The sequence below is a fragment of the Eutrigla gurnardus genome (assembly GCF_963514095.1).
Source record: "Eutrigla gurnardus genome assembly, chromosome: 6".
NCBI classification, from domain to species: Eukaryota; Metazoa; Chordata; class Actinopteri; order Perciformes; family Triglidae; genus Eutrigla; species Eutrigla gurnardus.
In genome coordinates this window covers 13,682,609-13,697,840 of record NC_139920.1, presented here as the reverse complement: position 1 = coordinate 13,697,840, position 15,232 = coordinate 13,682,609, and the positions used below count along the sequence as shown (strand labels likewise).

Genomic DNA, 15,232 nt, shown 5'->3' with positions numbered 1-15,232 from the left:
GTTGCAGCTTTGTTGCATTCACAAATTGAACATTATCTTTGCTGATGTGTTTTTCTGGATTAATTCCTCAGCCTGGAAGTGAAAGACTGAGCGAGAAGTGTGGTTGATGTGAGTGATGTTACAACCCAGTATGAAACACACAAGCATTGTAGCTTCAGCGAGACGTCAGCTAACCAACTTTTGGAAGTGTAGTCTTTCTAATTACGTTTTTTCACAGTCTTATACTTGAACTGTTATACTATAAAATGCGACCTACTTGACGTGCAAATTGTCTTGAAAATTGACAAAAAAAATTGTTATTTGTGGCTCAATCCAACTGGATTAAAACATTGCTTGTATCTCGCGTTTGACAACTACTACTGACTTATTTTTTCCAAAATAAGGTTGCATGGGGAACACCAGAAGAGGTGTGAACTAGCCTCTCTTTGAGGCCTTGTTATGTTTGCCTTGAACTAGTGAACCCAAACGCCTGCATAGCACAGTAGACAGTAATCAGTTTAAGGGTTTTTATTTCGAGAGTTTGACGGTTTGTAGAATGGGACAAGACATGGAAGATCTGGGGGAGAGAGCTACTCCTAATAATACCTTTTGCTCTTAAAAGGGCCAGACTGCTGTTGCATGTTTTAAGCTCTGTGACCCCCAAAAATATATTTAAATAGAAAGGGAAGGCATTGAGATGCCCCATATGATTCGTAATGTTACCGACGAGGCTTTAAAATCATCACATTGCACATCATGTCTGCATTCATTCTTTCGTTGAAGTAATCCATGCATTTGTCAAATCAAACTGCAAACATAGGCCTACCTTCCAAAACTATAGAAGTTGATTTCCATGCCAAACAATGGCTGCCTGGATGAATGAATGCACACTCAAAATCATGGACATCAATCTAATTTACCTGTGCTTGAGCTCTAATGGAAGAGCTGTTAGAGCATGTAAAAATTGATTTTGCCTAAATATGCAATCTGGACTCCCTCGACAAACTTCTCAAAATTAAAAGCAAAAACATATTGCTTTAAAATGGAAATGCCTAAGCATTTTCAGATCTGATGCCCCTCATAGAAGGATAGCCTTTCTGACATTACCAGACTTTTATGGCTGTTCTCTTATTTGCATTTGCATGCGGCGGGCCGTGCTGCAGTATGACCAAGTCAGCTATAGTCATTTTCTCATCTCATTTGTTCTTTCAATCCTTTTTAATCACTGGATTTAAGAGGTGAAGTCCTACGCACTAAATAGTTTCCATTCAGTTTGATCAGGATTAGTGTCTTAGTGAGGACAGAAATGATTTATGACTTAAAGCTGCTCACAACAATGAATTCATGATTACTTTTAAGATAGGCTAAAAGGTTATCAGTGACCTGAAAGAGAGTGAGAAACTGGCTGAAGTTAAGTGCATATAAAGTTATGCTTATGACAAGCAGAGCCTACGATAATAACAGCCTATTAAACAAGCAGAAACAATATAACACAATATTAAACAGCATGTGTTGCCTTTTAGAGGAAAGACAGACGGGACATTTGATGGCAGTTGCTGTCCGTGTCCTCTGGGGAGTCGTTATCTGCTGTTTTTTGAATCTTTCTAAAAAACTTGAGTTTTAACAATCAGAGTCTCCAGATCTACCAGCACATTGTTTCAGAGTTTGGCAGCAACAGACAAACTCAAGGTCATTCAATCACAACAACACACAGGTGTTTTTCTCAGTTGTTTTGTCACCAGGAGAGTTGACGACGGAATGTCAGAGCGCCTCGATGTCCTCGTCTAAACTCCAATCAAACTGTCTTATTTTAAATGGGAGGATCAGCTGGCAGTAAAGAAAGGCAAGACAAAAGAGAAAACATGCTTTGAAATTCCACCTGGACTACAAATTCCCCAGACTGTCACTTGCTTTTCCCTTTTGTTCTGTGCTACTAAAAACACTGGATAACAAGCATTGGATCCTGCCAGGAGTCCGCTTCAAACTATATTTGAAGCATCCTTAAGATGTCGTCTCATGGTAATGATCTGGCACCAACTACTGTGAATATAAAACTCCTCTCTTCACTGTATGTGCAAATGTTTGTTGCCACAAGTATCGCTTTATCTAAAATTAAATCTTTTAATTGCACTGTGTTAAGTTCATCTGTGCCAATCTACTTCACAGTCATGCAGTCTGGCTAACAGAGAGAAATTACTCTCATATGACCTGTAATTATCTTCCAGTTATCAGGGCACTCTGTGTGAACCAAGTGACACACATCATGGATCATACACTCCCATGGAGGCTGCATAAAAGTATGTTAACACCCAAAAACTTCTAAAAATAATAATCAAACAGCACACTTTAACTTCAAAATACACATTGAAAGAAACAAAGTCTAACCCTTTTATCCATATAAAGAGTAAATGTTTTAAAGAACTATCGGCAAAGTTGTAAAATGTTCATCGTTTATGTTTCCGCATGTTCTGTTAAAGAGCATTTAATTTGTTTCCTACAATATCCTGGCATGGCAGCTAAAACATTATGTTTTATCAGCATATTTTTATGCAACTCAAAGTTGGTTAAATAATTTAAAAAAATAAGTATTTTAGGACTGGATTAATATTTTAAATGTTCATCACTGGTCTTTTTTTAAATATTGAACTAAAAAAGTATACTATAAACAAAACACGGTGCTTTTTCACTCTGACCATCTCCCTCTGTGACCCCTCTGTAACCCCCCCCTGCAACAAATGCAGAACACAATGTAATGCTTCCCGGGCTGGAAAACTGCTGCTGCTATGGTGCTATGTGCTTTTACTGGCTATGTGCCTTTACTGGTTATGTACTTTTACTGATTATGTGCTTTTACTGGCTATGTGCTTTTACTCCCAGACTCATACCTAGCCCAACTGAAGGCATTATTCATTTTTGCTGAAAGGTGGCTGTTTGGTGTTTTTCCCATGGGAGAGCAAGGATTTATTTAGTCAGTGTGAGATCACACATGCTGTCCCCTCACATCGCACCCGCTCTGTTTCCATAGAAACAAGTGCATACATGTGTATTTTTCCCAACCTATTCTTACCCTAAGGTACAAACAGGCAAAATGTTGTTTTTTTAATTTATTTTTTTTTAAGCAGACGTGAATCATCATCATAATCATCATCATGGTTGTCTCAGTCAAACCCTGGAGCCACATCCATATTATTTGTTGTTTTTTTATCACATGACTTATCTTCAAATCTCCTGATTTTAATTTTGTTTAATTTTTTGGTGATGTATTTTAACTTTAAACCTTAAAATCTAAGAGGTTTTAAATTGTACATGTTTCTCTGTTACCTTATATTCATGACTAAATAGGATCAAATTTAGTGAATTTCAGTTGAATTATTTATAACTTTAACATTCAAAATGTCTGCACAGTCAAGGTTAGTCTGCTTTATCAGATCTGTGTGGATGTGGTTTGCTGAGGTGGGAAGTGACGAAGTACAAATACTTTGTTTCTTCAAATTTTCAGGTATCTGTACTTAACTTGAGTAAATATTTTTCTGACAAATCTTTACATCTACTCCCTAAGTTTTGTTGTTAGTTTAAATGCATTTGATGGGAATAATCAATTGTTTTTTTCTTATTAATATGACATGCGATTGTGTTAGCTTTGCAACAAAAAACAACAACAAAAAAACAGCCTGTAGATCTCTCTCTCATAGAGATACTTCTTACTTTATACTTTGAGTATAAACTTTTACTAGAGTAAATAAGTTAAGAACTTTTGAAACCTGGTGGTTTGAGCGATAGTGCTGTAGCATAAGAAAAAAATGTTATTCAAAATTTAAATTGTCACAAAAACTGAGCATAGCATTAGTTGGTAGCCCACGAAGTCAATTGAACTCACATTCCAGATCAAAGCAGCTGATCTCAAGCCAGCCCAATCAACTGACGGATCAGCTGACTCCCTTCTATGCATCCAGTTGGCAAATCTACCACAGGGTGCCTTATCTAAGCTGCCTTAGCCTACCGACTCTTGCTGCTTTCATCGATAAGTCACTTGCAACTTGCCTCCACACCAGCTCCTGCTTTTCATGCTGTGTCTGACTGAATCAATGTCATTGCTGTTGTCATTGACGCCAGCTCTGCCTTGGGCTTTCTCTGTATGCTTGCTGAAGAGCAGGGAGCTCCCAGAAGAGAGCCATGCCACCCAATATATATTACTGCAAATGGAAATAAAGCCCTCCCCAATTCAAAGTTAGAAACACAAGGAATATAAATATCTCAAGTTGAGCAACAAACTCCAAACTACTGAAATCATCCAGATTGACTTACATATCTAATATATGGATGATTTCATCGAGATTTCAGAACGACGAACGACATCTGCTCCCCGTAGTGTGAAAGTTTGCAGTCTTCAGAAAACCTCAACCTTGTTTACTTTTTAGATCTAGAACTTATTTCCTACACGCAGCATGCTGGAGAGCTCACACTGGGCCGATTTGACTAAGTCTGAGAGACGGAGGGGGGCATGTGGAAAAGCATGTTGTGAGGAATCCCCCACATCATACAAGCAAGTTGAGCTCTTATGCTTGGAATTCACAGCTGTCTCCATGCTCCTTTTTAATGCCTCTACAGTTATCATTAATTAAGCTCATGTCAAATCTGCCCAGAGAGCCTGGTGTAGGAGAGATACGACTGCTGACACCACCACCACCATCACCACAGGCAATCAGTCCTCATAGGCCCTCTGTCCAGGCAGAGCCGGAGCAAGCATTGGTTTCACTATCGTGATAAATGTCACGCCGGTGAGGTTTGTCTTGTCTTGTTTTTTGTCTTTTTTTCTTTCTGTTTTATTTTGAAAGTAACTCCCCTCTCGTTTCAGGTCACTTGCCCTTCCTTATGTGTTTCCTGGTCTGATGTCATCCCTGATCCCTGATTGTTTTCACCTGTTGCCCATTATCCCTCTGTGTATTTAAGTCTGCGTCTCCCCTTGTCTTGTGCCAGTGCCTTTCGTTTCACGTCATGATCCTCATGCTAAGCCAAGTTGGTATTTTTGTAGTTTGTAGCCTCGTTTTTCCTCCCCGTGGAGCGATTTTGTGTTTATACTTTTTTATTTTTAGAATAAAAGCCTGTATGTACTGCCTCTGCATCTGAGTCCTCCCTCCTTGTCTAAGCCTTAGCTTTACAGGTCCCTATATACTGGCAGTTCACATTACAAAGCCTCCTATTATAAAAGACTGTGGACACACCTCCATGAAATATAACTACACGCTCAAAAATAGATGCACAGATGACGTGCACTTGTACAGATTTCCCATTGCATGCACATAATGGCGCTCACAAAAGTCAATGCTAACACGATTCTGATATTTAACAGCAACATAGTCTTCACACAACTTCTGTGTCAATTAATCTTAGCTAATGTTAAATATGCAGTGTGTGTGACTTGGCGGCATCTAGCTGTGATGTTGCAGATTGCTACTTACTGAAACTTCTCCCATGTGCCACATGATCTACTGTGGCCATGAAGAGGATCCACTCTTTATGTAGCCTAGATATAAACAGTTCAAGATCAAGGCCGGGGGTGGATGAGATTCGCCCTGAGATGCTAAAGTCTCTGGACATTGTGGGGCTGTCATGGCTGACACGTCTCTTTAATGTCGCATGGAGGGTGGGTACAGTGCCTGTGGAGTGGCAGACCGGGGTGGTGGTCCCCATTTTTTTTTTTTAAAAAGGGAACCAGAGGGTGTGCTCGAATTACTGAGGAATCACACTGCTCAGCCTCCCTGGCAAAGATTACTCCAGGGTGCTGGAAAGGAGGATCCGGCCGATTGACGAACCTGGGCCAGGCCGTGGAACAGTGGACCAACTGTTTACCCTGGCAGGGTTGCTTGAGGGTTCATGGGAGTTTGCTCAACCAGTCTGCATGTGTATTGTGAATTTGGAGAAGGCTTTTGACCATGTCCCCCAGGCTATCTTATGGCGGGTACTGAGGGAATACGGGGTACTAGGACCGTTGTTACGAGCCATAAGATCCTTGTATGAACAAAGTACGAGTTTTTTCTGCATTCTTGAAACAATATCAGGCCTGTTCTCAGTGGGTGTTGGACTCCAAGGTTGTCACTTGTCTCCGATCCTGTTCATGATATTCATGGACTCAGGATTGCATTCCTGCTATTTGCAGACAATGTAGTTCTGTTGGCTTCATCAGGCCAGGGCTGAATGGATGGATGGATGGAGGATGGATGGATGGATGGATGTGTCTCTGTGATATCTTGTTTGCATTTCTTTTCTTTTTCTAAGTGTCATTAAAGACTTGCACATGAGCACCCCATGTTTCACCAAGTGTTAGCAATCTGGTTGTGTTATTAGAGGGATGGAAGGCGCCATGGTTTCTTCTTTCTGTGTGTTTTCTGTCTTCTTTTTCCTGTCAGCCCTCTCAAGACTAACTCTGTCTTGAATATGGCGATCTTGAGTTATTGTGCAGTTAAATGTAAAGATAAATATGTATTGTAAGCGTTAAACAACTGTATGTAATGTGAGATATTTAAACCTGACTGATTTGATCATGCACCAGTTTTGTTCGCTCAAATCCTGATTGACTTTTTCAATCCATATCCAAGAATATGTGCAATCAGGGGTAAACATGTAATTATCTATTTACGAAGTGCTATAGTAGCTTGATATGTCATTTACTTATTTTTGTATTTACGTCACTTCTATTTATTCATACTTCAATTCAACTACTTTTTAAATGCTTTTTGTTATTTCTATGGCAGATGTGTGTATGTGAGGAAATAAACGTCATTTAATTGTGTTCTTTTTCAAATCTGACCAGCAGCTATACATTGGCTCCATCAATCAGCAGTCTGTGTCTCGTTCCACTGGTTTCAACATCAAACAGATCTACAGATTACACATTACATATGACACTACACATTATTTTGGCTCAGGTAAAGTCACCATAGTTAAGTAAGAGTGGGTGTCAGGCGACGTTTCATTAGTTGAATGTGACAGAACTGTGGGCGCATCATTGAGATGCAGTACAGGTTTAGATCAGACCTGGCATTATTGGCCACATTTCATGGTCTGAATCTTTTAAATTCCATTCCCTTGCCAGTTAATGGAGGACTGCATGTGGCTGCTTAGACACTGATCTGCACCCTGTTCAGTGAGGGTGTGTGCTTCTAAGGTTTTGGTACGTGTGTGTTTGGTGATGATAGGTAATCTTCACAATCTCAGATCCCTTTGAACAATGAAATAAGGGCAAAGTCAAAATAAAGTGGCTCCTCACAAACCTGTCAAACTGCATATTTACTTTAATGTATTTGAGGCTTTTATCTGAGTCTGGGACGATCTGAAGTGACTCATTGCATGTTCTATTTATGGAATTATTTCCAGAATACTAAACTGTATTGCCGAGCACTTTCATCGTGACACTAGACTCCAGGAATCCAGACATCGCTCAGAGGATTTATAGGATTCGTGGCACTCAGAAGAGAATGAGCGATTGAAGTGGACGAGAATGAGCGATTGAAGTGGTTCAGTTTCTCATCAGTAATGCTTGTGCCCCCAAAAGGTCCCTCTGTAGGACACTGACAAGCTCAAAGGCTCATTGTTGAGTCACTTTGAAGCCCCTGAAGTGTTTCTGAATTCAAACTGCCTTGTTCGCAGTGACATCAACTGGATGAAAAGAGGAATTCTCACCTGCGTGGCAGCATGACAGTCCTCGACTTTCTTGCTCTATCACAGCGTTTATTTTTCTAAATTGCTTCCTGGATTTCATCGAAACATGTTGGTCAAGGCAAGCAGAACGTGACATTCCTGCATCCATCCAGTGCACTGAAAGTTTTAATGTGTACCATGGTTGTAGAAAGTCAGACCACTGCACTGCATTAAAAACAGACACAGTCCAGCAGCTACAGACGCAGAAGTGTCAGCTACATCTGAAGTGCTTCATGCTGGTCTGTGACTGCAGTGAACCAGAAGCCTTGCAGGACACAGACTGCTACCGTTGCTAAATTGCTGAGTCCATTAAAGGGATGATACTGCCATCCACTGGCCCAGATCAAACCCTTTCTTGTGTCAAAGTATGATAAAGTTAAATTTCATGGTTGCAGATTTTCTGGTGGCTTTCATGAGCTGCTACATGCTTGTGAAACTCAACTATGACTAATGTCATAAAGCTAACTGTTTGATTCAGCTTTTCTCTTTTTTTTCAACCCAACTCCAAGCATGAAACTTCTAGAGAAACATTACAGTTGACATTTTCAGTAACGTATCAGTAATGTTGATCAGCTTGCAAGTGTGGCGAGGTGAATGTGTGGCTGGAGGCCACCAGAACCTGACCCAAACAACGCCACCTGGGGAGTTTCACCCCAGGAAATATCCTATGAAATTCTGAATAAGACCTCAATACTTTCACAGACAACACAAGTTCGTATACTAAGACAAGACAGAGACGTGGTTTCCAAATAAAGCCAAATTTATTTGTTTCAATTGAATTAATTAATAACTGGAGATATCTGTAAAAAAAAAGGGGATTAGTGGCACGAAAAAGATGAATCAAATTAGGAAAGTATAACAAATTTTATTAACAGGGAAATTCTTTTATAAAAACACTAAAATTACTATTTTGGTGACACTTATTCTGAAATTAACAAAAGGAGTGGACAGAAGCCAACTACAGGGAGGCAGCCTACCTAAGGATGTGTTCCAGAGGTGCAACAACTTACCCACCACGCGTGCTCATGGCAAATCACTGCAAATGGTGCACACTGCAACTGTGTCCCGGTGCGCTTTAACACTACAAACGGTGAAGGGAACCACTCTATCGTGACTAGCCTCCGCTATAAGCCGACTAATGCCACTAAAAGAAATAAAGCAAAACAAACATTAACACAAGCAACAAAAACACCAGTTGGTCCAGACTAACAATAATCAACAATAAAGGCAACACTAAAAGCAAGGCAAAACAGCAGCTGACAATGACCTATAAATTCAAGAAAGGTCAGTTAATTATAATAAAACCAAACATGCATTTCAATTCAATTTGTCTGCTTACAGGTCAAAATCACAAAGCCTACCTTAATAAAAAGGTGCACCGGCTAACCCAGGTACCAGCTAATGAGTACCCACATTGGAGAACTATAGAAAGGACAGAATTTCATTTGTTAGTACCACTCCACATCAGATCAAGCATCAACAGTTCACAACATACCTCCATGCATTCATTAGTAGATGCAGACACCAGTAAGACCGGGGGAGAGAGGGAGAGGAGAGCTGTGGCAAACAATTGCAACCTGGTCACTACATATAATTGATTTAAAGTAATAGTGGCTCTATTTCCTACCTCAGATTCAGAGGAAGCCCACACAGCAGCCAGAGAGAGACAAAGAGACAGCCAAGAGGTCACAGGTAATTTAAATGCCCTCAGTCTAATCAGGAGGCAGTAGAAAGTGGTTGGCCTGAACACAAGGGTGTGTTCAAGAACCAACAACTGCAACTCTGGTTTCCCCTTCACACAAGGGTTTTTGAGTAGCACATGAATGACCTGTTGATATTTAAAAAACATCTGGGAGCACTCCTTAATCAGCACAGACTTGGCTACTGAAACTGGCTGAATCAGCTCTTAGGGCTCTAGGCAGAGGCCCTTAAATAAATTTGGGAACGTTGTACAGATTATTCAGGTGTGATTCATTTGGTAAATCATTTTGAATATACAGTTTGATCTGCATGGCTTAATCTCCAAAACACAAAGCTAAGCAGTTTTGTAAGTTTATGAACACAACGAGCATGGTGAAATTGTTTGTGATGCGAGGGGCATCAGCTATGATCATTCCTCGGGCATTAAATTGGTCAGGGAGCAGTACATCCCTAGCTGACTGTAATCAGTCAGAGGCAGATGTTCACTAGTGTGATAAATATTTTTTGTTACAAACAATGTAATGACAATGCACGGGCTATAGTCAGGCTATAGTCCCCCATTCAGCCTGACTGCTGTCATATGTCACACATAATTCATATAAAAGTGTTAAATTTAATGTCAGGTTTAATTCATTTTTATAATTTCTTCATTGTCATTTTGAAAATAGAAAAGCAGTTAAAGAAAATGCACACGTTTAAAATAACAAATGACAATAAAATAAAATTACTATTGACTTTTGATGTTTTATTCTGAGCTGTAGTTGTCTCGGGCTGCATGGTGGTATAGTGGTTAGCTCTGTCCCCTCACAGAAAGAGGGGCTCCAGTTTGAGGTTCTTTCTGTGTGGAGTTCTCTGGGTACTGAATTGATGACTCTAAATTGCTTTGAGGTGTGAATGTTGATGAATGGTTGTCTATGTGTCATTCCCGTGATGGACTGGCGATCTGTCCAGGGCGTACCCTGCCTTCGCCCTAATGTCAGCTGAGATCAGCTCCATTCTCTGGATGGATGGATGGGTAGATGGATGGATGGATGGATGGATGGATGAAGTTAACTCAGATTTGCACAAGTAACTGTTTGTATTAAGATTATTTTACAAAGACCATTTAGTGAACTAAGTACTGCAATTAAATTGTAGCTTGTCTCTGCTGTGCTATGTGGATTTTTTTCTCAGTTGTTCAGCCAAAGATTCCTTTCTTCTTTGCTGTCGGAGAGAAGCAAACGTGATTCCCTGTACAGCATCCTCAATGTCCACCATTGCTATTTCTCTTAGTCTGAATTTGTCTCCCTGTCCTGTTTCCTTACCTTTCTCAGTAACAGTATACAACGCCCCCATGCCACCTTTCATGTGGTCGAAGACATGACAGTGGAGCAGCCAGGTACCAGGACTCTGAGGACACATCTTTACCGTCTGAACAGAAAGTGGTGTGGTGTGAAGATGATATGTTTATTAGTGTTTTCAAGTCTGGTTTTCCTGTAATTACCTGTAACTGATGCAAAATGTTCTCATTATATGATGGCGTGTTGGGCCATTGTTAAAGTGTAAGACCGGCGAAAATGGACCCCATAGTCTTTTTCGCCATGAAAAAACATCAAATAAGCCATCCATCGAGAAAGCCTTGAAAGACGCTAACAGCCCCATAGCGCTAACACTGATTAGATTGGGGCGATGCGCCTAACACATCCACAACGGCATATTTTAACCACTAATATTGCTCAAAATAGCACCAAACCTCTTCAGTAGCATGATAAGGGACACATAAAACCAACACCAACAACATAGTTAGCGAACCCGGAGTTTATTAAAAAGGACTGTTTTGAAAGACTTAGGCTACTCACTGCCCAACTTCCAGGTACTCTCGTAGTATAGTCCGTACAAGTCGATTATCGAATGCAATGCAACAGGAGATGATTTGTTCCAGCAAAACACGTAAACGTTGTGGTTTAATTTCCTTTCATTTCTGTGTCAACACTCGATAGACATCATCACAAACAGCCAAGTAATGCATGTTCCATGGAATTATAAATGCCAAGACTTTCCTTATTGAACTGAACTCCAGTGCATTCGGTAATCGACTTGTATGGACTACCTGTCAACATTGACCTACTGGTAAGGCACAGACTTGTAAACTAGTCTTTTTTAATAAACTCCGGGTTCGCTAACTAGGTTGTTGGTGCTTAGTTTTATGTGTAAGGACGCTTATCATGCTACTGAAGAGGTTTGGTGCTATTTTGAGCAATATTAGTGGTTAAAATATGCCGTTGTGGATGCGTTAGGATCATCGCCCCAATCTAATCAGTGTTAGGGCTATGGGGCTGTTAGCGTCTTTCGAGGCTTTCTCGATACATGGGTGATCACTGAAAAAAAATGTCTGGATGGCTTATTTGATGTTTTTTCATGGCAAAAAAGACTATGGGTGCATTTTCGCCAGTCTTACACTTTAATTAAAAGAATAAAGCATTTTGGGAGCCAAGAGACGGGAGCTATATTCTGAGAAAAAAGTAACAAATTTACGAGAAAAAAATCACAAATCTACGAAATTATAAAGTCGCAAGAAAAAAGTCGATTTACGCTGACGTACAATTTATGCCATGAGACTTTTTTAACTTGATGTAGGCCCACTGGAAAATGATTTCTAAAGCCAAACGTGTACATAGCTGATTTAACAAGGTTCATGCTATACTGCTTTTCCTGCTGACTAGATGTTTGCAGTTGCTATGACGTGAAAACTACCGCTAGCATAGTAGCCCTTACGCCCGATCAATAAACACCCATAAGATGACAATTAGGCCCATATAAATAAAGTCAACAATAACCATCAACAGCCATCACCCTAAGGACCTTGACTAGGTGTTGTCACAAGTTGTGATATATAAATTTGAAAAATAAATGCGTAGATCCATGGGAAGTAAAGCTAGGCTAAATGACCATTGTTCCGTGATAGGATCGTTACTGTACAAAACACTAACGTTACTAATTTGATAAAGCTTATATTATACACAGGCATCATACACAGCAAGTGAGTTATTTTTTTCTTGTAAACATATGACTTTATAAACTCGTAATTCTGCAACTTTTTTCTCATGAATTTGCTACATTTTTCTCTGGAATTTGTGACTTTATGTTCTTGTAAAAGTACAACTTTTTTCTTGTAAATTTGCTACTTTTTCTCTGAATTTAGCCTCCGTCTCTCCTTTTTTACCTACAATGGCCCTTATATGCTGTCGTACATTAAAGATTTCAAAGTCTTTTTAAAAAAATGATTTTATTTAGTTGCAGTTAATAGATGGAAGGGTTGGCAAAGGAACACTTCATTAATATTAAAGCTTGATATAATGCAATAGTCACAAGTGTAGTATCATCATTTTTTCTATATTTTGTCAACATCTGTTACAATGAAGATTGTACAGTCCAATGGATGATTTAAACACTTTTAATAACACTGATACTTTTAAGTTACAATTAAGTGTGCGTATTTATTGGCATTAAAATGCAGCATGCAGCACCTTTAATGATGTAAAAGACAAATACAATTCAAGATGTTTTGGGGTTTTACCTGAAAGGTGGCTGGTAACAGCTCATACACGTCGGTGCGATGAGGACCTCCGCCCAACTAGAAATAAGAAAAAGACTTGGTATTTGTGTGTGTCTATTTTGTATAATATGTGAATGTGTAGGCAATGATTGCATGTTTGTGTCTTATACCTTATATTCCACACTGTGTCCATGCCAGTGTGCGGTGTGTATGTCCACATCATTGCCCATTCCCATTACATACCAGTACACCTTATCACCCACCTCCATGTTCAAACCATTCAGATTTCCATACATATTACCATTTATGGCTGCATACCCATGAAAGCACACAAACAAATATATTAGAAATACATTAAGACCTTTCCTTATATGTTTCGAAGAAGTAACAAAAATGTCCCATATGTCACAATGATGCAGTTCATTTTGTGTGGAAGTTTATCTCACCATGCATCTTGTTGCTCTCTATAAAAGTTTCATCATCCTTCAAGTTTGTTTGAGGGTTCCTGATGTGGGTCCTGATGTTTTCATCCAGATACCTGGAATAATAATAAAAGTTATAGTTGCCAAATATTTAATGTAGCTAGAGGGGCTAGGAGGACAACATATTAGAAACAGGATTAAGACATGGAGTAATAATAATAATAATAATAATAATAATAATAATACTTTTTATTTATAGTGCCCTTTTCATCCGAAGATCTCAAACGGACAGGTTAAAAGCAGTTTTGTTAAAAATTAAAATTAAAAAAAGGTAATATATCTAGGTATGTGGAGGAGGTTTGAGTGAGTGAAGCAGAGGGAGCGTGTTGTGTTTTGTGGTTTGAGAAGTTCATTGAGGTAGGGAGGGGAGGCATGTCCATGGATACATTGGTGAGTGAGGAGTAAAACCTTATACTCAATCCTGGTGGAGACGGGAAGCCAGTGGAGCCAGTGGAGGATGGGGGTGATTTTGATGTATTGGAGCCTCTGCAGGCTCTTTTTTAGGGATCCCGATGAGAAGTGTGTTACAGTAGTCCAGTCTGGAAGAGATAAAGGCATGGACCATTTTTTCGGCGAGTGGGGCGGAGTTTGGAAATGTTGTGGAGGTGATAGAAGGAGGTCTAGCAGAGGTGATTCTGGGATTCAAAAGCTAGTTGGGGGTCCATTTTCATACCAAGATTTGTGACTGCTGATGAGAGAGGGGTATTGAAGCCAGAAGAGGTGATGCTGGTTATGGGTGATGATTTGGTCTGGTGAGAGGTGTCGACCAGGATGGCTTTGGTTTTGGAGCTGTTGAGATAGAGGAAGTTGTGCTCCATCCATACCTTTATCTCCTCTAGACAGGTGGTGAGTATTGACGGGGATGACGGTGATGATGAAGGTGGGGTGGCAGCTGTGGCATTGACATAGAGCTGTGTGTCGTCGGCGTAGCAGTGGAATGAAAATCCATGGCGGCTGATGACCTGACCAAGGGGTGTGAGGTAGAGGATGAAGAGGATGGGGCCAAGGACTGACCCCTGGGGGACACTGCAAGTGACTGCTGTGTGTGGGTTTGATTTGGAGGGGCCCAGGGAGATGTATTCTGTCCGGTTTGTGAGGTATGACTGGAACCAACAGAGGGCAGTGTCAGTCAGTCCAGTGGTGAGGTGGAGCCGGTTTAGAAGAGTCATGGTCGACTGTATCAAATGCAGCGGATAGGTCCAGAAGGATGAGGAGGGAGGGAGAGCCAGCATCGGATGACATCAGGAGGTCGTAACTCTTACGAGTGCAGTTTCTGTGCTGTGGGCTGAGCGGAAACCGGACTGGAATATGACTGGAAGTGGGACCCTGTAATGATTCGAATTGGCTCTACACCTCCACTCATATAATGGAAATGGAAAATGTAGACAGTAAGGTCTGTGGATTATCCTGCATATCTGTGTGATTGTTTCTAGACAGAGACGTTATTAAGTATTCAGTATTTCAAAATTTTAACATAATTGAAATGGACTTTCATTTCCATTGTATTTTGGTGAATACATGTTTCAGACTATGTCAAAACCTAAAATGTGTTTTTGCATTTAAATGTACCATCTACTAACAGTTTAAAGGTTAGACTCTACTTACCAACTTTCATTCTCATCAAAAATCAGGAAAAGCAGTGCAAACTCTTCTACTTCCTTTCTCACACCAAGAGTCCTGGAAGCAACACAGTTTATGAAGCTGCACGTTAAGAGTCTATTGTTGTGTGATGCAAAACCAAAACTCAGACCTGCCTCATCATACCTAGAAAGCATGCAGGCATACACTGTGCTTGCTGTATGATATAAGTAAGTATTAAATAGTTTGCGTGGACCTG

The 15,232-nt window shown here is 40.1% G+C and overlaps 2 protein-coding genes across 2 annotated transcripts in view; both read right to left on the bottom strand.

The window, feature by feature from the left end:
- Positions 1 to 10,384: 10,384 nt before the first annotated feature.
- Positions 10,385 to 15,232, bottom strand: part of LOC311014681 (ceruloplasmin-like) — an 87,108-nt gene continuing 82,260 nt past the window's right edge. Inside the window, exon 25 of the mRNA XM_084011414.1 lies at positions 10,385 to 10,506. The gene's annotated coding sequence lies outside the window, so the exon portion shown is untranslated. The remainder of the gene's footprint in view (positions 10,507 to 15,232) is intronic.
- The window catches only part of LOC311014682 (ceruloplasmin-like), a 12,099-nt gene continuing 7,304 nt past the window's right edge, over positions 10,438 to 15,232 (bottom strand). Inside the window, exons 19-24 of the mRNA XM_084011415.1 lie at positions 15,001 to 15,072; positions 13,360 to 13,451; positions 13,084 to 13,223; positions 12,935 to 12,991; positions 10,683 to 10,788; positions 10,438 to 10,581 (exon numbers count right to left, since the gene is read on the bottom strand). Of these exons, the coding sequence (XP_083867541.1) occupies positions 10,556 to 10,581; positions 10,683 to 10,788; positions 12,935 to 12,991; positions 13,084 to 13,223; positions 13,360 to 13,451; positions 15,001 to 15,072 (493 nt within the window). The 3' untranslated portion in view covers positions 10,438 to 10,555. The remainder of the gene's footprint in view (positions 10,582 to 10,682; positions 10,789 to 12,934; positions 12,992 to 13,083; positions 13,224 to 13,359; positions 13,452 to 15,000; positions 15,073 to 15,232) is intronic.